General features: G+C 34.1%; 1 protein-coding gene across 2 annotated transcripts in view; it reads left to right on the top strand.

The window, feature by feature from the left end:
- Positions 1-25,375, top strand: part of PREX2 (phosphatidylinositol-3,4,5-trisphosphate dependent Rac exchange factor 2) — a 414,229-nt gene that overhangs the window by 166,735 nt on the left and 222,119 nt on the right. For both annotated transcript variants that reach the window (XM_069100083.1, XM_069100084.1), the window contains 4 exons: positions 521-665; positions 7,214-7,314; positions 18,087-18,190; positions 18,957-19,006. In XM_069100083.1, coding sequence (XP_068956184.1) covers positions 521-665; positions 7,214-7,314; positions 18,087-18,190; positions 18,957-19,006 — 400 coding nt within the window. The remainder of the gene's footprint in view (positions 1-520; positions 666-7,213; positions 7,315-18,086; positions 18,191-18,956; positions 19,007-25,375) is intronic.

A 25,375-nucleotide genomic window follows, 5' to 3' on the forward strand; every position in this document is an offset into this window, starting at 1 on the left:
ACTGGGAAGAAATGACATTTACACAGATAAGTAAATAGAAAATATATAAAAAATCAATATTGAATAATTTGGGGTGAGAGAAAGAACATACTTGAGGGCTTTGTCCTCAATCAGCTATGGATGTTAAGCAATATTATTATTCAGTTAAGAAACACTAACTGAATTTTTGATTGAATTGACAAGTTAATTATTTTATAATAGTTGGATTGGTTATATGTAAACATATATCCTACAATATGAATTTGAAATTGAAATAGGAAAGGAAAATGCTATGTGCAATTTACTAGGATTATTATTAAATATTAATGATAACATTGATGGATTCTAAGAAATTATTCACATCTGTTTATTTTTTCCTCATCCATAAATGAAGCTTTAAAATTCTATGAGTCTATAAGTTTATTTTTGTTACTAAAAGTAAATAATATAATTTTGATAACTAGAGAATGAAAAATGCATTTATGCCATAAAATCTAGCCTCAGGGTTTGTTTACTTTTCTTATTTTTTCATTTATGTTAGGATTAAAACTGGGGATGGAACAAGATACCTGGGTCATGATCTCTGAACAGGGAGAGAAACTGTACAAAATGATGTGTCAACAAGGAAATCTTATCAAAGACAGAAAGAGAAAATTGACTACCTTTCCTAAGTGTTTTCTTGGAAGGTAGGTATGATAACCTTAATTGATATATGTGTTTCTTTTAAAATATTTGTAACATTCATTTTTTTAAAAAAATTGAGCTTCAAGTTTTATCACTCTCTCCCACCCCTCTTCTAGCCATTGAGAAGGCAAGCAATATATCAATGATACATGTGAAGTCATCCAAAACATCTTTCTATATTAGCCATATTGCAAAAAACCAAAAACAATAAAAAGCAAGAAACATAAAGAAAGTAAAAAAAATATGTTTTAATCTGTATTCAGAGTTCTTAAGTTCTGTCTCTGGAAATAGATAGCATTTTTCATCATGAATCTTTTAGAATTGTCTTGGATAATTATCTTGATTAGCGTAGGTAACTCTTTCACAGTTGGTCATTATTAAAATGTTTGCTATTATGATATGCAATCTTCTCCTGGTTTTTTACATTTCACTTTGGATGAGTTCATGAGTCTTTTCAGCTTTTTATGAAATCACTCTGCTCATCATTTCTTAAAGCACAATGATATTCCATCACAATCATGTACTGCAACTTGTTCAGCTATTCCCCAATTGATGGGAATCCCATTAATTTCTAATTCCTTGCCACCACAAAAAAGAATTTCTATAAATATTTTTGCACATATAGATCCCTCTCACTTTTTTCTATGTATTTGGGATATAGGTGCAGTATTGGTATCACTGCATTGGTATGCACAGTATTTTGCCTAATTTTGAATGATATTCTAGAATGTCTAAATGATTTCCCAACTCTGCCTACAGTGCATTAGTGCCCCAATTTTTCCATTTTCCTTCCAGCATTTATCATTTTCCTTTTCTGTCATGTTAGCTAATCTGATAGGTATGAGGTCGTACTTCAGAGTTATTTTAATTTGCATTTCTCTAAATATTAGTGATTTAGAATATTTTTCATCTGACTATTGAAAACTGATTCATTTTTCTGAAAACTGTCTACTTACATCTTTTGACTATCAACTGGGAATTGCCTCAGTTTTATAAATTTGGTTCAGTTATTTGTGCACATACATATGTATTTGAAAAGTGAGGCCTTTATCAGAGCACTTGCTACAAATTTTCACCACTTTTCTGCTTTCCTTTTAATTTCAGCTACATTACTTATATTTATATAAACCCCTTTTTAGTTTCATGTAATCAAAATTATCCATTTTACTTCCTGCAGTCCTCTCTGTCTCTTGTTTGGTCATAAATTCTTCCCTTACCCATAGATCTGACAGGCATATTTTCCCATGATCCTTTACTTATATGACCCTTTATATCTAATTTTATTATCTTCCTATTTTATCTTATTTTGGTATTGGATGTGAGATGCCAGTATATGCCTAGTTTGTGCCAAATGGCTTTCCATTTTTCCTAGTAGTTTTTGTCAAATAGTGAGTTCTTGTGCCAAAAGCTGGGGTCTTTGGGTTTATCATATAGTAGGGTATTATGGTCATTTACTACTGTGTCTTGCTTTTCACTGACCCACCACTCTATTTCTTTGTCAGTTCTACATTGTTTTGATGATTACTTCTCTGTAGTATAGCTTGAAATTTAGTACAGCAAGGCCAGCTTCCTTCCGAATTTTTTCATTGATTCCCTTGATATGCTTCATCTTTTGTTCTTCCAGATGAATTTTATTATTTTTTCTAGCTCTTAAAAAAATCTTTGGTAGTTTGATTGGTATGACAATGAATAAGTAAATTAATTTAGGTAGAATTGTGATTTTATTATGTTGACTTGGCCTATCTATGAGCAACTAATCTCCAATTTTCACTTATGTGAAAAGAGTTGCGTAATTATTTTAATATAAGTGCTTGGGTTTGTCTCAACAGGTAGACTGTCAAATATTTTATGTCTGCAGTTATTTTAAGTGAAATTTCTCTTTCTACCTCTTCCTGCTATGTTTTGTTGGTAATATATGGAAATGCTGATGAATTATGTGGGATTATGTCCTGCAACTTTGCTAAAATTGTTCATTGTTTCAGTTTGTTCCCAACTGTTCTTTAAATGCGTCATCACATCATTTGCCCATTTTTATTTCTTTAGTTTCTTTTAATTATATTATTGCTATAGCTATCATTTCTAATACATATTGAAAAATAGTGACATTAATAGACATCCATACTTCACCACTAATGTTATTGGAAAGGCTTCTAGCTTATTTCCCTTATATTAATTTTTGCCCTTTGTTTTAAAAAGATAGTACTTATTTTAAGAAAGGATTCATTGATTCCTATGTTTTCTAGTGGTTTTAATAGGAATGGGTATTGTGCTTTGTCAAAAGCTTTTTCTGCATCTGTTGGTATAGTCATATATGGGTTTATGTTGCTGTTGTTGTGGCTACTGACGTGATCAATTATGCTGATAGTTTTCCTCATATTGAATCAGTCTTACAACTTTGATATAAATCCCACCTGGTCATATGACTTTGGTGATATATTACCATAATCTCTTAGCGTCAATATTAATTAAGGAAATTGGTCTATAGTTTTCTTTCTCTGTTTTTGTGCTCCCTGGTTTAGGTATCAAAAACATTTGTGTCCAAAAAGGAATTTGGCAAGAAACATTTACGTATTTTTTTCAAGTAGGTTATACAGTATTGGCATTAATTATTCCTTAAATATTTGGTAGAATTCACTTGTAAATCCACCTGGTCCTTAGGATTTTTTCTTAGGGAGCCCAGTGATACCTCATTTAGTTTCTTTTTCAAAGATAGGATTATTTAAGTATTCCATTTCCTCTTCTGTTAAGCTGGGCAATTTTTATTTTTTATAAATATTCATCCATTATACTTAGATTGTCAGGTTTACAAGCAAATAATTGGGCAAACTAAAGCCTATTAATAGCCTTAATTTCACCTTCTTTGATGGTAAATTTACCCTTTTCTTTTCTAATATTACTAATCTGGTTTTCTTTCTTTTTAAAAAATATTAATTTATTTATTTTTAGTATTCAACATTCACTTCCATAAGTTTTAAATTTTGTCTCCGTCCCTCCCCAGGACAGCATGCAATATGATATGGCTCCACATATACATTCCTCTTAAACTCATTTTCACATTAGTTATGTTGCATAGATGAATTATAACAAATGGGAGGGAACACAAGAAAGAAAAAAAACAAAACACAAAAAAAGAAAATAGACTGCTGCACTTTGCATTCCAACTCCATAGTTCTTTCTCTGGATGTGGATGGCATTTACCATTATGAGTCCTTTGGAATTGTTTTAGGTCCTTGCATTGCTGAGAAGGGTCAACTCTATCAAAATTAGTCATTGCACACTGTGACTGTTTCTTTGAACAATGTTCTCCTGCTTCTGCTCACTTCACTCAGCATCAGTTAAGTCTTTCCAGAATTTTCTGAAGTCTGCCTGTTCATCATTTCTTATAGCACAATAGTGTTCCATTACATTCGTATAGCACAACTTGTTCAGCCATTCCCCATTTGATGGGCATTTCCTCAGTTTCCAGTTCTTGGCCACCACAAAAAGAGCTGCTATAAATATTTTTGTTCATATGGGTCCTTTTCCCATTTTTATGATCTCATTGGGGTACAACCATAGAAGTAGTATGCTGTACCAAAGGGAATGCATTTTTATAGCCCTTTGGTCATAGTTCTAAATAGCTCTCCAGAACGACTGGATCAGCTCACAGCTCCACCAACAATGAATCAGTGTTCCAACTTTCCCACATCCTATCCAACATTTATAATTTTCCTGTTTTGTCATATTAGCCAATCTGATAGGTGTGTGTGGTACCCTAGTTTTGTTTTGATTTTCATCTCTTTAATCAATAATGATTTAGAGCATTTTTCATATGAGTATAGATAGCTTTAATTTCTTCCTCTGAAAACTGTCCATATCCTTTGTTCATGTATCAACTGGGGAATGATTTGTATTCTTGTAAATTTGACTAAGTTTTCTATATATTTTAGAAATGAGGCCTTAACAGAGATACTAATTGTAAAAATTCTTTCCCAGTTTTCTGCTTACTTCCTAATATTGGTTGCATTGGCTTTGTTTGTGCAAAAGTTTTTCAATTTAATGTAATTAAAATGATCAATTTTGCATTTCATTATGTTCTCTATTTTTTGTTTGATCATAAATTCCTCCATTCTCCATAAACCTGACAGATAAACTATTCCTTGATCCCTAATTTGTTTACAGTATCAGCCTATATACCCAAATCATGTACTCATTTGGACTTTATTTTGGTATATGGTGTCAGAAGTTGGTAATTGCCCAGTTTCTGCCATACTATTTTCCAGCTTTCCTATCAGTTTTTGTCAAATAGTGAGTTCTCATCTCAGAAGCCAGGGTTGTTGGGTTTATCAAACAGTAGATTGCTACTATCATTGACTACGGTCTTGTGTACTTAACCTATTCCTCTCTATTTCTTAACCAGTACTGAGTAGTTTTGATGATTGCTGTTTTATAATACAATTTAAGATCTGGTATCACTAGGCTGCCATACCTAGCATTTCTTTTCATTAAATCCCTTGATATTCGGGACCTTTTGTTTTTCCAAATGTATTTTGGTATTATTTTTTCTAACTTATGAAATATTTTTGGTAGTTTAATTGGTAAGGTACTGAATAAGTAAATTAATTTTGGTAGAATTGTCATTTTTATTATATTAGCTCAGCCTATACATGAGCAACTGATATTTTCCAGTTATTTAGATCTCACTTTATTTGTGTGAAAAGTGTTTTGTAATTGTGTTCATATAGTTCCTGGTTTTGTTTTGGCAGTAGACTCCCAAATATTGTATAATGTTGACAATAACTTTAAATGGAATTTCTCTTTCTATCTTTTGCTGTTAAGCTTTGTTAGTAATATGTAGAAATGCTGACAATTTATGTGGGCTTATTTTATATCCTGAAACTTTGCTAAAGTTGTTTATTATTTTAAATAGTTTTTTTACTTAATTTTCAATGATTCTCTAAGTATATCATCATATCATCTGCAAAGAGTGATAACTTAGTTTCTTCTTTGCCTATTCTAATTGCTTCAATTTCTTTTTCTTCTCTTATTGCTAACACTAACATTTCTAGTACCATATTGAACAATAGTGGTGATACTCGACGTCCTTGTTTCACTCTTGATCTTATTGGAAATGCATCTAGCCTATCCACATTACATATAATGCTTGCTGAAGATTTTAGGTAGATGTCACTTATCATTTTAAGGAAGGCTCCATTTATTCCTATGTTTTATCTTCTTTTGTAAACAAATTAACCAATGGTTTATCTATTTATTGTTTATTCGTTAGACCACCTCCTAGTTTTATTTGGTAGGGTTCTTTGTATTTCTATTCATTCTCATTTACTTTTCCTCCTATGTGGTCATAATTAGTGTGTATATTTTAATTCTGTTTCTGCTTTTTTTCTTTTGCTTCGTATTATTTCATAGAGACTTCTCTAGATTTATCTGTGTGTCTCATACCTATTGGTGTTAATTGAATTTACCTGAGTGAACCAGTTTTTATTTTTCTAACTACTCCATTGTTATTGTATAGTCAAGTTGTTTCCACTTTTGAGGGGTTATATATAATGTTTCCCTGAACATCTTTGAATAGATAGTTTTTTTCTTTGTTCTTTTTTAAAAATAATACTTCGAGTGTATTTCCAAAAATCTAATTATTAAGTCAGAGTGTATGATTGCTTTTTACTCTATAATTACAGTTTTCTTTTACAGAAAAGATTCTACAAATTTTCATTTCTACACATTTTTTGACAACCTTAGACATAATGAATTTTATAGCTTTTAATATTTTCATCTGTTTTATTGATAGGAAATAGTACCACAAAACTTCTAATTTGTATATGTTATTTTATGAGATTCAATATATTTCAAATGATTGTGAAAATTTTCTCTTTTCCAGAAATTCTATTCATATCCTTTATGTTCTTATCCATTATAGAATGGGAATTCACACTGTGAATTTTTAATACTTTATTACATATCTTAGATGCCAATTTTTGCTTATTATATTTATAATCATTTTCCTCAATATCTTATTTTCCTTTTAATGAAATTTTATTGTATACAAATTTTGTCTTCATGTAGTGAAGAACATTCATAATATACCTCCCACAATGCTATTTGCTGAATCAAAAATTGTCTCTCTTCCATAATCAAGATAAATTCTTTAACATGTCTTAATTTTTTATATTGTAGATGTTTAAGTCTCTCATCTAGTTGGAGTTTATTGTAGTTCACAGTAGAAGAAGTGGGTATAAGAGATTTGCCTATTTTTTACTTTTTAAATAATAAATTGCTTCCCAGGCAATTTCTTTCTATTGACTGGAGGTCTTGAGTTCGATGAAAATTATTAAACATGGATTTGGGATGTATCAGCAGAGAACTGATTAGTGAGATAGAATTGGATTTAAAGGGATACTTAGTAGGAGAAAAAAAATTGATACAAGAGCATTTTTCAGCAATCATCTGTATCGTGAATATCCCCTCTTAATTGCTTGATTAAAGCACAATACAAAAAAAAATAAGAGTAAGTCTACTCATTAAATTTTTCCTAATTGCTTTCCTGTCCTAGTGAATTTGTATCCTGGTTGTTGGAGATTGGTGAGATTCATAAACCTGAGGAAGGAGTTCATTTGGGACAAGCATTATTAGAGAATGGCATTATCCACCATGGTAAATATATTTTAAAATGATGTCTTATAAGTTAAAGTTTTTCTTTCAGGTGCATTTCCAAGATTATATTTATTTTCTTATTTGTAGTTAATCTCAATTCTTTTTTAAATTAAATTTTATGTTTATTTTTAAGTTTACATAATTAATTTCCACAAGATTTTGAGTTATAACTTTTCTCCTCATCCACCCACCACCACAAAACAGCAATCCCACTATATACCCCCTCCCCCAATCTGCTCTCTCATATACCCCCCCATACCCACTCTGACTTTCCAGTAGGGCAAGAAGGATCTCTATACCCCAGTGCCTGTATATCTTATTTCCCAGTTGCATGTAAAAAAAAATTATATATGTTTAACATTTGATTTTAAAACTTTGAATTCCATAATCTTTTCCTTTCTCCCTCATCACCCACCCTTACTAGGAAGATAGGCAATTCAATATAGGTTGTACACATGTAGCTACACAAAACATTGCCATAGTGGATATATTGTAAGAGACTGACTATATTTCCCTCCATCCTATCCTGCCCTTTTCTTGTTCTGTTCTCTACTTTGACACTGTCCCTTTTCAAAAGTGTGTACTTCTAACTTATCTCTCCCTGAACCTGCCCTCCCCTCCATCATCCCCCCTCTCATCCCCTTCCGCCCTACTCTCCTGTAGGGTAAGATACTCTATTTAGAGTGTATTTCATTCCCTCCTCAAGCCAAATTCAATGGGAATAAGGTTAACCCATTCCCTTTTGCCTTCCTATTCTTCCCCTCCATTGTAACCATTTCCCCTTGCCTCTTCTGTATGAGATAGTTTACCCCAATCTGTCTCTCCCCATCTCCTCCCATTATATAACTCTCTCACCTCTTAGGTGAACCTTTTAAGTATCATCCCTTCCTGTTAAATTGGTCCTGTGCCCTCTATCTATGTATACCTATAAACATATATACACACATTCACATTTGTATTCCTATGCCCATATACCCTTATACATAGACACAAACACATATTTCTATTCCCTTCAACTACTGAGAAAAGTTTCATAAGTTACAATTATCATTTTTCCATGTAGAAATGTAAATACTTCAACTTTGTTAAGTTCCTTATGATTTCTTTTCCCTGTTTACCTTCTCATGCTTCCTTGCTTCTTGTATCTGAATGTCAAATTTTCTATTCAACTGTTTTTTTTTTCATCAAGAATGCTTGAAAGTCCTCTATTTCATTGAATGATCATATTTTCCTCTGAAACATTATGCTCAGTTTTGCTGTGTAGGTGATTCTTGTTTTTAATCCAGCTCCTTTGACTTCCAGAATATCATATTCCAAGCCCTTTGATCCCTCAGTTTAGAAGCTGCCAGATCCTGGGTTATCCTGATTGTGTTTCCACAATATTCAAATTGTTTCTTCCTGGATGCTTGTAATATTCTCTCCTTAATCTGGGAATTTCAGAACCTGGCTATAATATTCCTAGGAGTTTTCTTTTTGGGACCTTTTTCAGGAGGTGATCAGTGGATTCTTTCAACCTCTATTTTGCCCTCTGGTTCTAAAACACCAGGGCAGTTTTCTTTGAGAACTTCCTGGAGGAAATTTCTAGGTTCTTACTTTGCTCATGGCCTTCAGGTAGTCCAATAATTTTTAAATTTTCTCTGCTGGATCTATTTTCCAGGTCAGTGTTTAATGAAAGTGAATTTCTGGTCCTGTCTCTCTGAAAGATCAGTTTTTAGGTTTTTTTTTTTCTCAAACATCATCAACTTGGCACTCAGATGCCACAATCCTTTTAGTTATATCCTGTTGACGTCTCCTTCCAATCTTCATATTTCAGTCTTACTATTGTTAAAGCCTTAGCTTCTTTCTTGCAGGCTTCTAGGCAACCTTGAAAGACAGCTCCTCCTTTCCAAAAAAGGCAGGGGTTATTTAACATTTAAGAAGTTTCTTTTCATTCTTTCTCTACAGATCCAAAGTTTGGTGTCTCTGCTATCTCCCTCTACTTCTGTTCTAATCATTAAATCAGTCAACAAGTAGAAAGGACACTGTACTAAGCACAGGGTATACAAAAATGAAAACTCGTCAGTTTTCTTTTTCTTTAAGGAACTTCTCTTTTAAAAAAATAAATTTTATTGATTTTTTTTTAGTTTTTATATTGCCTAAATTTCCTCATATCTCCTGTTCCCAGAGAACCATCCCATATAAAAATCATTAAAAAAAAACAAGAAACAGAGGAAGAAGGGAGAAAAATCATCCAAACCAATCAATGCATTGGAAACAAATCTGACAGTATATACCCTGCTCCATACCTTTGAACCCCCACCTATAGAAACAAGAGGGAGGAGATGACTTTTCATGTCTCTTTTTTGGAGCCATGTTTGTTCTTCATGGTTTTTCCAACATTTATTTTTAATTGTTTTGTGGTGGTTTTACATTTACATTATTTTGTTATTGTACATATAATTTTCTTGATTCTACTTACCTTACTTTGAATTAGTTCATGCAAGACTTTCTGAGGCCACTGTATTATAATATTTGGTGTTTCTTATAGGACTTAAATATTCTATTACACTCATGTCCCACTTTTTTGTACCAGTCCCCAATGTATATGCATCTGTTTTTTCCTAGCTTTTTTGTTGCCACAAAAAAGTACTTCTATAAGTATTTTGGTATATAAATGGTCTTTAAAATCTATGACAACAGCTCTCTACTAACCAAGATGAGTAGGCATTCCTTCTTGTTAAAACCAATGCTGCCACTTTAGCTTTTGATTTCATTTCCTCCTTCTCCACAACTTTACCAATTTTCTCTATCTTTAGCCCTCAACATATTCTTCTTTCCATTGTCTATTTACAGTTTTAGACTATCTCAGTCTAAAAAATACCTTTCCTTCACAGTCCTGTATACTTATTGAAAAGTGTTCTGTACTTTTCTGACCTGGGAAGCACATTATTTATTGTCCTTTTTTTTCCTTCCTTTACTCCTCTCAAATGACTTAAGAAGATATCACCTTTGGTCAGTTAGAAGGACTGTCATTTACGGGAGAAGTGAAGAAGGGCATTAAGATTAAAAGCAGGGGTGTTTGTCTGAGTCAGTCTTTGTAAGGATAGTGATATTTTACCCAGGGAATTTCCTGGAAGCTTTCTCTGTAAGTCATTATGACTTCATGCCTGGTGAAAGGTTTTGAAATCTTAGGGTTCCTGGTGCAGGTGTCCCAATTCCAATAGGACTCTGAGACTATAAAATAGTCTATACCATCTAGGATGCAGTTAGGAATGTTATTACTATTACCTTCTTTCCAATTACATGGTTCATGAATAGTGATTAATAATATTTAAATTGCTCATACAAATAAGTTATCTAGTAGATGAACATATTTGGATTGCAATTAAAATTTTCCCAGTTAATTAGCATAGAAGTAAATACTGATTTTCTAATAAATAATATATACTTTCTTTTTTTTTTTTGGAGGGGGGAAGGCAAGGTAATTGTGGTTAAATGATTTGCCCAAGGTCACACGGCTCAATAAGTGTTAAGTGTCTGAGGCCAGATTTGAACTCAGGTCCTCCTGACTCCAGGGCCAGTGTTCCATTCACTGTACCACCTAGCCACCCGTATATATCTTTCATTACAAAGAGAGACCTTGAATATGTATGATTGTGTGCATGTGTGTGTGAACATGTGTGTGTTTATTAGGTATAATCTGCCAACATATTCTGCTGGTAAACTAAAAAGACCTTAGCTTTATAATATTCTCATTCTGCTAGAGAATACCAGACATCAGATTTGGTAGCAATTCATTCCTTCATTTTATATCTTAACTATTCACTAGTCAGTCCTTTGTAAGGTGACTTCTATCCCCATTACTTGACTGGAACTGCTCTTGAAGGTCACCAGAATCTCTCTAGTCTACTAGTCAACAATTTTATTTTCTCTTTTTTTCCATTTTGGCTTCTCTGAATCTTTTCACCACCCCACCTTTTCTTGAAGTTCTTTCTCTCATTTACATCTATGTCTCTGAATTATCTTAATTCTCATAGTAATCTTCTCTTACTTTGTTTCCTCCATTGATTTCTCTTCTTCCCATTCCTTTAAACACTGGCACTGTCCAAGGTTCTGTCTTCAGTCTTGGTTTTTTTTTTCTTTTCTCCTCTCTCTGCATATATTCTCCTTCTGGGATTTCCATGGCTTCAATGATTAATACTATAAATAGACTCGCCAAATTTGTGTCTCCAACCCCAACCTCATTCCAAGCCCTAGTCTCATATTTCCAGAAGTGCATTAGCTATTTTGGTTATTTTCATACTCAACATTTCTAAAGCAAAATTTATTATCTTATTCCCCAAATGAGCTCTACCTACTGACTTTCTTATTTTTTCTAATAGAATCAGCATCTTGGTAGTCACCCAGGCTTGAAAAATTGGACTCATCTTTTATTTCTCTTTCCTCTTGCCTGCTATATACATATATGAAGTCACATTGATGGTATTTCTTATGTTTGTCCTTGCTTTTCCATTCTTGTGCTACCATAATCATTTAGATCCTCATTATCTTTCATTGGGACTATTTAAATAACAATTAAATAGTTATAAATAACTCTAGTCTCTGCTTTCTTTAATTCATTCTACATACCATTTTCAGATAAATTTTTCTATGCACAACTCTGACCATATTATTCACAGGCTTATAGGATTTAGGGGAAAAAATGGAGATATAAAGATCACCTAGTCAATTCAACCTCATTTTATAGATGGAGAAGCTAAGAGATAACTCTGGATTTGAACCCAAGAATTCTGACCCCAAATGTACATTTCTTACTATGTTGCATTCCTTTGCTCATAGACTTTTAGTTTTTCTTCATGAGTTACATAATTAAGTTCATTCTCAATCTGGGATTCAAGGTGTTCACAATGTAACGGTGAGCTACTTATCTAGCTATATGTTCTTATGTACCCTATGAATTATTGTGTACCAAAGTATACATCCTTCCCTGAACTCACCACTTGTTTTCCTTCTTTGTATAAGTTTTCTTATACTGTTCTCTCTATCTCGAATGTCCCACCCCTTCATATGTGTCTGTTGAAATTCTACTCATCATTCAGGGCCCTTCTCAAATGCTACTGCCTTCCTATAACCTGATGTCCCAAGTGTGATTCAATTAAATCAAACATATAAGTACGAGGGGATCCCTTTGTACAAGGTCCTCATGAATTCTTCTTCTTCCGTAGTCCTATAATCTTTTGTTCTTTATGGTATGTCCTGCCTTAAACCTTATTTGTTGATTTGTCTTATCCCTTCCTACCTACCTCCTGTACTAGATTTAAAGTTACTGGAGGGAAGGAACCATATCCTACTCATTTTTTGTCCTCAGACTGACTTGTACCAGCTTTTAAATAAATATTGGTTGATACTGAATGAAGTGAATCAGATTGTGAATTTTCACAAGTGAAAACATAGAGAATGGGAGCAGAAACAGGACTTCTAGGTGGCTCCTATTTCCACCTCCTCTAATTTATGTAAAAAATTACTCTAAACAAACTTTGGAGCTACAGAACCCACAAAATGACAGAGAGAAGCTAACTTCCCACTGAATACAGTCCAGCAGGCCTGCAGGAAGGGGCCAGAGTGGTGCTATGGGAGCCGAGCCCAGCCCTACATCAGCTGAAAGTTTTAGCCTTAGGGCAGCCACAACCAGCCACCGGCTGAAGGGACTTCAGATCACCAGCAGCTGTGGCAGTTTCTAGAATTATCAACCCATACATGCTAAGGACAAAGTGAGAGGTCAGTGCAATGTGGACTTTGGGAACGGGGAATTTGGGAGTGCAGTCTGGCCTTTACCCCCTGGATGGAGAAGCAGCTGAGGTGTCATGTCCATGAAGCCACCACCATGTGGCTGCTTCAGAGCTCCTGGCTTGCATATTGTAGGGGGACCAAGAGACTAGTCTGAGTGGTAATAACTCTTTCTTTAAACTGCTTGGATCTGGATTGCTGTCTAGGGTTGAGGTCCTGGGGTGCATGACCAGTTTGCCAGAGCTTGTGGAGACTTCGGAGAGGGCACCCAACTAATAGCTCCAGCAGCTGCAAACCCCCCCTGTGATTTGGGACAAAGCTCACCTCTCTGGTAGCAGACTTCTACTGTGGCAAAAAGCTCAAAAGTCAAGGAATTGAGTGGCAACATGAGCAAGCAAAGGAAAGAAAAAAAGCACAGCAATCCAACGTTACACTCCTATTTTGGGGACAAAAAAGATCAAAGCATGGAACAGGAGGAAGACAGCAAAGTCAGAACTTCTACACAAAGGCTTCCAAGGAAAATATTAACTAGTTATAGGCCATAGAGAAGCTTAAAAAGGATTTTGAAAACCAAATAAGAGAAGTGGAAGAAAAATTGGGAAGAGAAATGAGAATGGTGCAAGAAAATCATGAAAAGACAGTCAACAACCTGACTGAAGAAAATAACACCTTAAAAAATAGATTAACTCAGATGACAAAAGAGGCTCAAAAAGGCAATGAGGAGAAGAATGCCTTAAAAAGGTAAATTTGCCCGATGGAAAAAAAATCTCAAAAGCTCACTGAAGAGAATCATTCCTTCAGAATTAGATTAGAGCAAATGGAAGCTAGTGACTTTATGAGAAATCAAGATACTATTAAACAGATCCAAACAAATGAAAAAATAAAAGGTAATGTGAAATATCTCATTGAGAAAACCACTGACCTGGAAAATAGATCTAGGCGAGAGAATTTAAAAATAATTGGACTACCTGAAAGCCATGATCAAAAAAAGAACCTAGAAATAATCCTTCAAGAAATTCTCAAGGAAAATTGCCCTGATGTTTAGAACCAGAGGGCAAAATAGAGGTTGAAAGAATCCACTAATCACCTCCTGAAAAAGATCCCAAAAAGAAATCTCCTAGGAATATTATAGCCAGGTACTGGAGTTCCCAGATCAAGGAGAAAATATTACAAGCAGCCAGGAAGAAATAATTTGATTATTGTGAAAACACAATCAGGATAACCCAGGATCTGGCAGCTTCTACACTGAAGGATCAAAGGGCTTGGGATATGATATTCCAGAGGTCAAAGGAGCTGGGATTAAAACCAAGAGTCACCTACACAGCAAAACTGAGTATCATGTTTCAGAGGAAAATATTATCATTCAATGAAATGGAGGACTTTCAAGCATTCTTGATGAAAAAACCAGAGTTGAATAGAAAATTTGACATTCAAATACAAGAAGCAAGAGAAGCATGAGAAGGCAAACGGGGAAAAGAAATCATAAGGAACTTAACAAAGTTGAACTATTTACATTTCTACATGGAAAAATGATCATTGTAACTTATGAAACTTTTTTCAGTATGAGAATAGTTAAAGGGAATAGAAATGTATATACATTATATATACATATAAATGTATATGTATAAAGCCATATATATGTCTGTATAGGAGGGTATATGGGCTTATGAATACATTTGTGAGTGTGTGTATATATGTGTACAGGTGTACATAGACAGAGGGCACAGGACCAATTGAATAGGAAAGGATGATAGTTGATGAAATTAAGAGGTGAGAGAGGAATATAATGAGAGGAGATAGGGAGAGACAGAATGGGGTAAATTATCTCATATAGAAGAGGCAAGGGAAAACTGTTACAATGGAGGGGCAGAATAGGAAGGCAAAAGGGAATGAGTCAAACTTACTCTCATTGAATTTAGCTTAGGAACGGAATGACTTACACACTGTATAGGGTATCTCATTCTACAGGAGAGTAGGGGGGAAAGGGATAAGAAGGGGGATGATGGAAGGGAGGGCAGGCTGGGGGGGAGGGAATATGGAAGCACACTTTTGAAAAGGGACTGGATCAAAGTAGAGAATAGAACAAGTAGGGGGTGGGATAGGTGGAGGGAAATATAGTCAGTCTTTCACAATATATCCACTATTGAAATGTTTTGCATAGCTACACACATACAACCTATATTGAATTGCTTATCTTCTCAGTAATGGTGGGTGACTAGGGAAGAAGGGAAAGAATCTGCAATTCAAATTTTTAAAATAAAATATTTAAAATATATTATCATTATTATTATTATTATTATTATTATTTTACATGTAACTGGGATAGAGATCCACTGTGCCCTACTGGAAAGTTGGAGGGGTGATGGGGGAAGATATGGGAGAGAGCAGATTAGGAGAGGGGATATTCAATGGGATCATTGTTTTGGGGTGGTGGGTAGGGGACAATGGGGAGAAGATTTGTAAAGCAAAACCTTGTGGAAATGAATGACGTAAACTAAAAAGGAAAAAAAGGGGAAAAAAGAGTTAACTAAAAAAAAAAGAAAACAGATAACACAATACATTTTTCCAAACTCAGTTGCAATGATAATTTAAAGTTGGTTTGTGGAATTGAAATTTTTAAGTAATGACTGCAGCTATTATAATAGGAGTCACTGTAGTAATTTTTATTATTGTTATTGTATATATTTTTTTCTCCATAGTTTGATTTTGTACATAATTTTTCTCCGGAGTTTGAGTTAGGTGTAGCACCCTTATCTGGAAATTGCCATTCAGAATATAAGATTGAGCTATGTTGCGGAATGTTCGGTTTTATTTAAAAAAAAAATTGTGACCTTTTTGCTAGTAGATTTTTTGTCAAAAAATTATCTACAGATACTTTAATTTTTCCACAAAATACACTAATCCCAACAAAGAGTTAAAAGAAATACAATATATGGTTTCACAATAAAAGAGTAATTCCATTAGAGTATAGAAACATGAGCCAGACATGCTACTTTCATTAGTATGTGGTCCCAGCTGTGTTTCCGTGAAAATAGAATTCTTAAAATAAAGTTGAATGAACCATCTGTTTTAGAGAGAGTGAGCAAGAAAAGTTGGCTATTATTGTTATTATTCACATTGCAAATATTGCTGAGAACTTCACCAGAGGCAAGTCTTAATACAGTGAACATTGTTTCCCTGAGCTCATATGCTCTCTCCGTGGTATTTAGAAAGAGTTAGTTTCTTTCTTCTTGCTTTGTTCAACATGTTCTGAGCACAAATGCTTCAGCTCATTACATGGGAACTCAAAAACCTAATGATAGGGTTGCATTGTTGAGTCCGTGGTAGTACTGAGAACATGAAAACATTTTTTTTCACATCAGAATGACATGAGAATCTGCCAATTAATTAACTAGATACTTTGCTATTATATATGCCAGCAGAATAGAAAGAAACTGGGTAGACATGGCAGTGGTTCTGTATTCAGACCTTTGTCCTGGATAAGGATTATATGAAATACTGCTTTAACCAAGGGGAGAAATGTTAAAGATCTGCCTGGAACTTTTGACCCACTACTCAGAAGACAATCGAAGCAACTACATGGTTGTACAAAGGGCCAGTTGGTCTCAAAATAGCCTGACATTGTGGCAGAGTTTTATGGTAGAATTTTAAATATCTTACGAGAATATGAAGGATAGTAGGAAAAAAATGTCACGACTGACTTTGAAATATGGCATAGGGACTCCAAAACTTCTTTGGAATTTTTCTCTTTATTTTTCTTTCATGTACTTTTGCCTTTTGGATTTCTTTAGCTTGGTCCATAGAGGAATTGCCAGAGGTCTGGGGGAATCTATCTGCTTCTAACATTCCTCTCTTATATATATATATATATATATATATATATATATATATATATATATATGGATTAAAGTAATGGAAATGACTGGACAGAATTGGGGGAAATAGATAAACCTTTAGATATTTATTTGTATGAAACGCGTCGTTGGAGTTTGATCCACTTCTGCCGTGTATATCCATATGGAATTCATGTTCCTTAGTGATTCAGATAACTTCCTGTCATTCTGACATTTCAGGCAAATAACCAAAAGCCCTAATATTCCATTTAGGCACGAACTAGAGCTCATCAACTAAGTGATTAATTGTTTAAATGTTAACTTCTTCCCTATGAAGAATATATTCAAATATAAATTGAGTTTTAATTTAAAGTGTTTCTTTTTTCTTTTAAGAGCAGTAATCAACATATGAGACTAGCTATAATGGGATTATGCCTAGAGAAGGGAAAGCCAAGTGTCAGTCTAGTAATTTTCTGCAATTATGTACATGAAGAAGATAGATATGCTGAAGTTAGAGATAAACTGCCTTTCCTTTCTTTTGAAAGTAGGCCAGGAAAATGGATTTATACTAAAATATGTGAGATTTAGCCTAGAGATAAAAAAATTATCATTCATAGTCAGAACTTCTAAGTTTTGGAATAAGTGAAACAAGAATATTTGTAGTTTTATCCAGAGAGCTTAAAATTGGTTGGGTCATCAGGACTGCTTTAAGTGAGGCTTTGACTAAAAGGCTGAGTTGAGTGGGCCCACCTGAGTAGGTAGATGAACATCTAAAATCTATTTCAGAATTAAGGAGTCAGTTATCAAATTCTACGCATATAAAAAAGAAACATCCTAAGTTTTGTTTGAGTGTAAAATATAGGACATTTTCCCTAAGATTCTGTTATTTTATGTACTAGAATGATTTTGTGAACTATCTGCTACTAATCTGTAATGGTCTTAGAAATCATACCTCAGATTTAAGAAATTTTTGTAAATTTATGAAGATGATCAACCAATTAATTTTCCTATTCTTCTTGTTATTTAGTCAAAAATGGAATTTTTTCCCTCAATTTAGAAATTTTAAGTCTTATGGAACATATATATTTCATTATTAAATTCATGTTGGGTTATAGTCTTCATGGCTTGCATTCACAATTCAGAATATTAATACATCATTTTTTGTTCTCTTAGTTACTGATAAACATCAATTCAAACCAGAACAGATGTTATATAGATTTCGCTATGATGATGGGACATTTTATCCAAGAAATGAAATGCAGGATGTGATTTCCAAGGTAATACACTCTCACAACCACCTTGTGTTAATCATAGATTTACCTGTTGTGAATCTCTACCAAGGCATAATGTTTTTTTGAGGACTGAAAAAAATCACTGAGAAATTTCTTCTAGTGTGGTCCATCCTTAATGGAGTATAAGAATGAGCTTTTTTTCTGTTTTTTTTTAATGTAGATTTAAGAGACCTATGTTTATGTCCTTGCAATAATCTTGAAAGGATTTATAAAATTGAATCATGAAAGATACTAGATGCTGGCATATGTGTGTATGTATACCTATATGGATAGATATACATATCTACATACAAATTTAGATATAGATGTTAAATACAAATCAACAAAAGTAAAAAGACATTGAAACACCAGAACTGCCAATGGTTCCCTTCACAATTTCTCTCTATTCAGAATATAGAAGTGTACATATAGAGTGTGAGTAGCAAATATCAGTGCTTTATTGCCTATGTTTATATTTAGTGAATGAATATGAATACATTTAGTACTATGAATACATTTAGTATATATTTTTTCTATTTTAGCAAACCATTTCTATTTTAATAAAACATTAGAAATCCATTGTCACATTACAGGAATTTATTCACAGTATAATTTTCATTTTATTAATTTTATTTTGAAATTTATATGATATGCTTTAATTCAAATAACTCCTAATATTTGAAGTTTGCATCATTAATGTAAATTAACAATGTGTTATTGCTATGTTCATGGAGTGACCTTACTTAATCTGAAATAACTTTATTTTACACAGGGTGTGAGGTTGTATTGTCGCCTGCATAGTCTATTTACTCCAGTGATAAGGTGAGACCAAACACTAAATTCTCAGAAATATTTATTTTGTGTGTTCTGTAAATATTATTAATCTAGAAACTATCTCACTTTTCAAGGATAAAAAGTTAGAATTGAAATAGATTAAATTAAGTATCTGTTCTAATATAGTTAACTTTTAACTGTCCTAGGGCTGATGATATAATTTCTATAGCCTGTAGATTCTGTGCTTTATTTTTCAAGCTATGTCAAGTCAACAAGCATTTATTAAGTACCTTCTATGTATCAGGTATTGTTTTAAATGCTAGGGATGCAAAGAAGGATGAGAAATATTTTCTACTCTCAATAATACTCTCATAGTCTAATGGGGAAGACAACATGGAAATAATTCTATATAAACAAGATAGATACAGGATAAATTAGAGGTAATCTCAGAGAGATAGCACTAAGATAGAGAAGGCTGGGTCTCTAAATTCTATTTCTTATTACTTCTCTACACAGTTACAGCTTTGTAGGTAAGAAGGAAAAGAGAAATCCAAGTGAACACATTTTTTGGTGGTGATTATTCTGGACCAGGACTAGCTAGTGGGTTGTAATTCAGTGAAGCATTTGTGGATCTTTGAAATGCATTAAACAAATACTTGATGATAAACACAAATTTCTGCTTCTCTAAACATTTAAATTCACAACAGTGGTTTGCTAGATCTGAGAAGTATCCCTGGAGAGCAGAGAAAATTCTGCTAAACTTCCAGAGCATTAGCTCCATCCTGACTATTTCTCCTAGTCCTAAGGAACAACCAAGTCCCAAAGATGATCTCCTTCTGCCCCCAAAGAAAAACTATCAGGGCCTATATAAGATTAAAAAATGTTCCTACTATTATAATATAGCACTTTGTATAGAGTACGCATTCAATAGATGCTTCTTGACTTCCCCATTGGATGAAGAATGGAAATCACTGCCTCATATGAAATTTAAGGATTGTCTATTTCATTTCTATAATGAGCATGTGTAAGCAGTACTTTTTTCCATGTTTATATCTTTATAGTAATTCCTTACTTATGTAAAGGATCATCATTTTAAAATTTCAAGCTTGGTAGAGTACACAGGAATACAGGATTCATACTCAGAAAATCTGGGTTTGAGTGTTTTGGGTCTTATGCTTAGGTAATTGTTTTGTCTTCAGGAAGGCACATAACCTATCGGACCTCTGTTTCCTCAATTGGAAAATGAAGGAATGGGATTGGATGACTTCTAAAACTTCTAGCTCTATGTTTTTGTTAAAATTAGAATCAATTCCCATATAATGGACCTAATTTTACTTACTTTTAGTTTATTCTCTTCTGAATATTCACATCTTTTTGGAGGAATTAAAATGACTGCTAACTCTGCTATATAAATATGGTAGGGAAAATATATAAATAGGCAAATATGACATGAAAAGGAATATTCAACCAATTAAGTAAGCATTTATTAAGTACTTGCTGTGTGTCAGGTACTATGCTAAATGCTTGAGATACAAATACATCAATGAAACAGTCACTACTCCCAGCGAACTTAAATTCATTACAATTATGGTTAAAACACTCTCACAATTAAATAAATATAGTTTATATGTGAAATAAATATACAGTAATTGTTGTTAAGTCATTTTTCCAGTCATCTCCAGCTCTTCATGACCTCATTTAAGGTTTTCTTGGCAAAGGTACTGAAGTCATTTCCTTCTCCATCCAGCTCATTTTCCAGATGAGGAAACTGAGGAAAACAGGATTAAATGACTTTCCCAGGGTCACACAACAAGTAAGTGTCTGAGGCCAAATTTGAACTCAGGAAGATGAGTCTTCTTCACTCTAGACCCAGCCCTCTATCCAGTGTGCCACCTAGCCACCTATACAGTGAGTGGGGATCCCCTAAAATGAGGAAGATCAGGAAAGATACATCCTCTTGAACAAAATGAAACTTGAGCTAGCCTTGAAAGAAATTAAGGGTTTAAAGAGGGGAAATTGAGGAAGGAGAATACCTGATGTAGGGGGTAACTTCTTCAAAGACTCATGCTGGAGATGATATGCTGAGTTCAGCAAATAGACCAATTTTCTTAGAATATAGGGCAAGTAATATATCATCAATTTGGGCATATCGACTGCAATTAAACTATGGAGGTCCCTAATTGTCAAAGAGCAAGATTTGGTCTAATGCTAGAGGCAATTTTGGGAACCACTGGAGCTTTTGGAGGGACACAGTCAGATTTTGCTTTAGGAATGTCATTTTAGTGACCGTGAGGAAGATGGGTAAGAAGGAAAACACCTGTGGCAGAGACCAATTAGGAAGCTATTTCAGTAATCTGTTATTTATTCATTTATTTATTTAAGCAATCAGGGTTAAGTAACTTGCTCAAGTTTACACGGCCAGTTATTTCTGGGTGTGGTGCTGAGTGTGGTGCTGAGCCCGGGATTCAATCTCCAGGTCATCCCGACACTGGAGCTGGTGCTCTTACTCGCTGAGCCACCTGGCCACCCCACTATTTCAGTAATCTATATGACAGGTCATCAGGGTCTGAGCTTGGGTAATTGATGATTGGAACAAACAGGGTTGGATGTTGAAGGAGTGGAAGTGATGAGACTTAGAAAATGGCTGGTTATGGGAGGTGAATGAAATTGAAGAATTGAGAATTACTCCTACGTTTTGAAGTTGAGGACTGGTAAAATGGTAGTCCTCTAGACAGAAATAATAAAATTGGCAAGAAGGGAATGGCTGGGTGGTGCAGTGAATAGAGCACCGGCCCTGAAGTCAGGAGGACCAGAGTTCAAATTTGACCTCAGACAATTGACACACTTATTAGCCATGTGACCTTGGGCAAGTCAGTTAACCCCAATTGCCCTCCAAATAAAAAAGTAAAAATAAAATAGGCAGGAGGAGTGGTTTGGGGCTAAAGATAACAAGTGATAAAATGGAGGCAGGGAATATGGATAACTATTTTCTGCCTGTTTGACTTAGAAAAGGAAGAATAATATAGGATAAAAGTTTGAAGGTTTTTCTTAAAGGTTGGAGAGTTTTGGTCCTGTTTGAAGGCAATGGGGGAGAAGCCATTGCATAAAACTTTAAACATTTATGGATAAAGAGATGTGGAGAAGTTCAGATTCCTGGAGGAGATGAAAACAGATGAGATCAAGAGCACAAGCAGAAGGACTGGGATTGACAAGGAGCCAACTGAGTAACGTCATCTTCTGAGACTGGAGAAAAATAAATAATAAGGAGGAGTCTTGAGGGGTGTTGAAATCATCTGAAGACTGGAATTGGGGAGAAGGAGCACAGAATGGATGGCTTCAGTTTGTGTCAGTGATGTGTGTCACAGCCCTTTGCCGAAAGGGAGTGGCTGGAGGTAGAATGCTGATCGGGGAAAAGTAAAAGAATTGGTGTAAGTAGTAAAGACCCAGTTAAGATTAGAGAACACGGATTTTTTTAAAATAAATTCATTCTGTTCCGTAGTACGAATTCGTTTACTGAAAGTTGATAGTATGAGGGCAGAGGAAGAGAAACTAAATGGAGAGTTGAAGTTTGGAAAGGAACAAAGGAGATCTGGAAGGACTAGGAGATCTGTAGAAAGGATGCAGGACAAAGGAGATCTGGAAGGATGGAGTATGACGGCAAGAGAGAAATTTCAGAGTCATGAATTGTGGAGTTGGAATATTTGAGGGACATGAGAAAAAGATGATGATAATAATAACAGAAATAACAATGATAGACAGTATTTATATAACATGTCTAGGTTTTCTGTACACTTTACAATTATTATCTTACTTTATCTTCCCAACAGCCCTGGGAGGTAGTTGCTATTAATTATTCTTATTTTGAAGATGAGGAAACTGAGACAAACAGATTAAATGACTTGCCCAGGGTCAAAATATTTCTAAATGTCTGAAATAGGATTTGAACTCAGTTCTTCCTAACTCCAGGTCCAGTACTTTATCCATACCACTTAATTGCAAGAATGGCCACTCTTGTGTGTGGAATGGAGGTGACATATAGGACCTGAGAAAGTTTGATGAACTGGGAAGCAAGGATATTTGACGAGACACCACAGATAAGATGAAGACCTCAAGCATGAGAGAAGCAGTTGGATATCACAAATACATATGTTGCAAATTAATCTTAAATGGCATACTAAATTCATGCCTAATTATCAATATAATGTTTTTCAACCTTAACAGCTGATAATAACAGCTGATTTTTAAAATAAAAGGAAAATGGTCTCAGTCCTTGGAGATAAAATCCATATATTTGGATCAAAGTTTTTTCCCCCTAATTTTCCAAACTATCTTCATGCCTAAAATGAAATACTATGTCCAGTGAAGTTTTCAGAATGTTTATGAAAGACCCCAGAAAGAATTGTAGAAGTGGGTTCATAAGGCATTCTTTGAATGTTCTGAAGTGGGATTAAAGTCTTTCGCAATGCTTCCTGAAGTTATAATAAGGAAATATCAGTCCCTTGAATCTGTTTCTTTAAGAAGATATCATCCTATATAGAGGGAGGACACATGCATCTCTTTAGGAAGGGAGATTGTACAGGCATGGGTGATTTCATAGTGGTCTTAGTTTAGATGAGGATAAGCAGATTTAGTATCTTTTCTTAACTTCTAAATTCCGGAACTCCCCTACCAACTAGCTATTTTTTAAAAAAGTATATAACGCATTACTTTGCACAAAAGCTTATCAGTGTTTTCATTGGTTATTTTTGCAAGTGAGAAAATTACTTCTCATTCTTTCTCTACAGAGTCAAAATGTATTTATTTGCTACTGGCAAAAACTCTGTGAGGAGTGGAATAGTTATCACTATTGTTCTGTGGTGGAAAGATAATTAGATTAGTCGTCAAAGGACTTGGGTTTGAATCCTGACTCTGCTAACTGTGACCTTGGGCAAGTCACTTCAAAACTCTGGGACAATTTTTCTGATTTATAAAATGATGGTGTGAGTTATACAATTTCTAAGGTCTTGAGTCCAAGTCCTATGACCTTATAGTTTTAACTATGAAAGCAGACATATTTTATTATTTTTTTCTTCCTGAACTATCTGCTCAATTACATCAAGCTTCTCTTTCACCTGGCATTGATATAACTTATATGTGAGGAAATAAGAACAGAGTAAAATATGTGTTCACATCATATTTGCAATTAAAATAAATCTCTTATCAGAAATTTATATTTAATGTAGGACTTACTAAGAAAATAGTATTTTACTTGGCTAGAAACTGCTATTATTAATTCTAGCCAAAGATAAATTTATGGGAAGAACTATAAAATAGATGGAATGAGTGATAGTCATATTTTTAGTATGTGTTGGCTCAGTTTTATGAGAATACCATAGATACCCAAATTATCTAATAATAGGCTTTTACTTTCAGACTTATTTTGACTCAGTGGTAACTAATCTGAATGGGGTATTAAGATCATCAGCAACATAAGTTCTTAACATAGCCCATAATAAAATTAGCTGACATTTATATAGCAAAGGAGTTAAGTGGTTTACCCAGGGTCACACAGCTACTAAAAGTCTGAGGTAGGATTTGAGTCTAGGCCATCTGGGCCTTCCTGCCTCCAAGTCCAGAGCTTACACTAAATAGCTTCCTGATCCTCCTTATGCCAAAAGTCTAGCATCTTTACCATTACATAATACTGCCTCTGGAGGTACATGTTAACATAGTCCATTATGCACACATGTAAACACACATGTATACATTTCTAGATACCATAAATATGTTGCTTGTAGATGCATACAAAGTGCATGCACACATATGTGTATAGACATATGTTCAAATTCATGTATGCCTATGTGGTTTGTATGTATGTATGACTGTTTTTATGTGTCTATCTGTATGTTGCCCTAGGGATTTAAGTAAGTGATTCCATTGGGATTTTAGTGGTGGAAAGTACAGTAGATGACGCAAAAAAAATCATCATACACGACAAACAGAAGATATAGAATGCTAAATGTAGCTAGTATGGGTAAATTGCCTTCAATTTATCTTTAGCAATTATGGAAAAATGTCATTTTCTTATCCTTTTTTTTTTGATCAAGGCCTGTAAAATTATAAACTTGATTATTCTGTCCCCAGGGCTCAATTATACTTGTGGTCACTTTGTTTTCATCTCTCTCTCTGTGTGGGAAAGGCATAGCTGGGTAGCTCACTGGTATGGTAATTCCTTAATTCTTCTATTTTCCCTGGATTGTGGCCTTGTTATGCCTGTACTAAATGCTGCCAAAATGGAAAAAACAGTTTTAATGTATAGAGAGGGACACAAGAAGACACTTATTTTCCTCATTTTCTTTCCTAGCATGTTCCTGGATTTGAAGAGAATAAATCCTCTTTGGTTAAAGAATACATTGTTTCTTTTTAGCAAATGAAGGG

Source organism: Petaurus breviceps, unplaced genomic scaffold (assembly GCF_028583685.1).
Source record: "Petaurus breviceps papuanus isolate PSGF00001 unplaced genomic scaffold, PetGlider_PUasm1.0 38, whole genome shotgun sequence".
In the NCBI taxonomy this organism is placed as follows: Eukaryota; Metazoa; Chordata; class Mammalia; order Diprotodontia; family Petauridae; genus Petaurus; species Petaurus breviceps.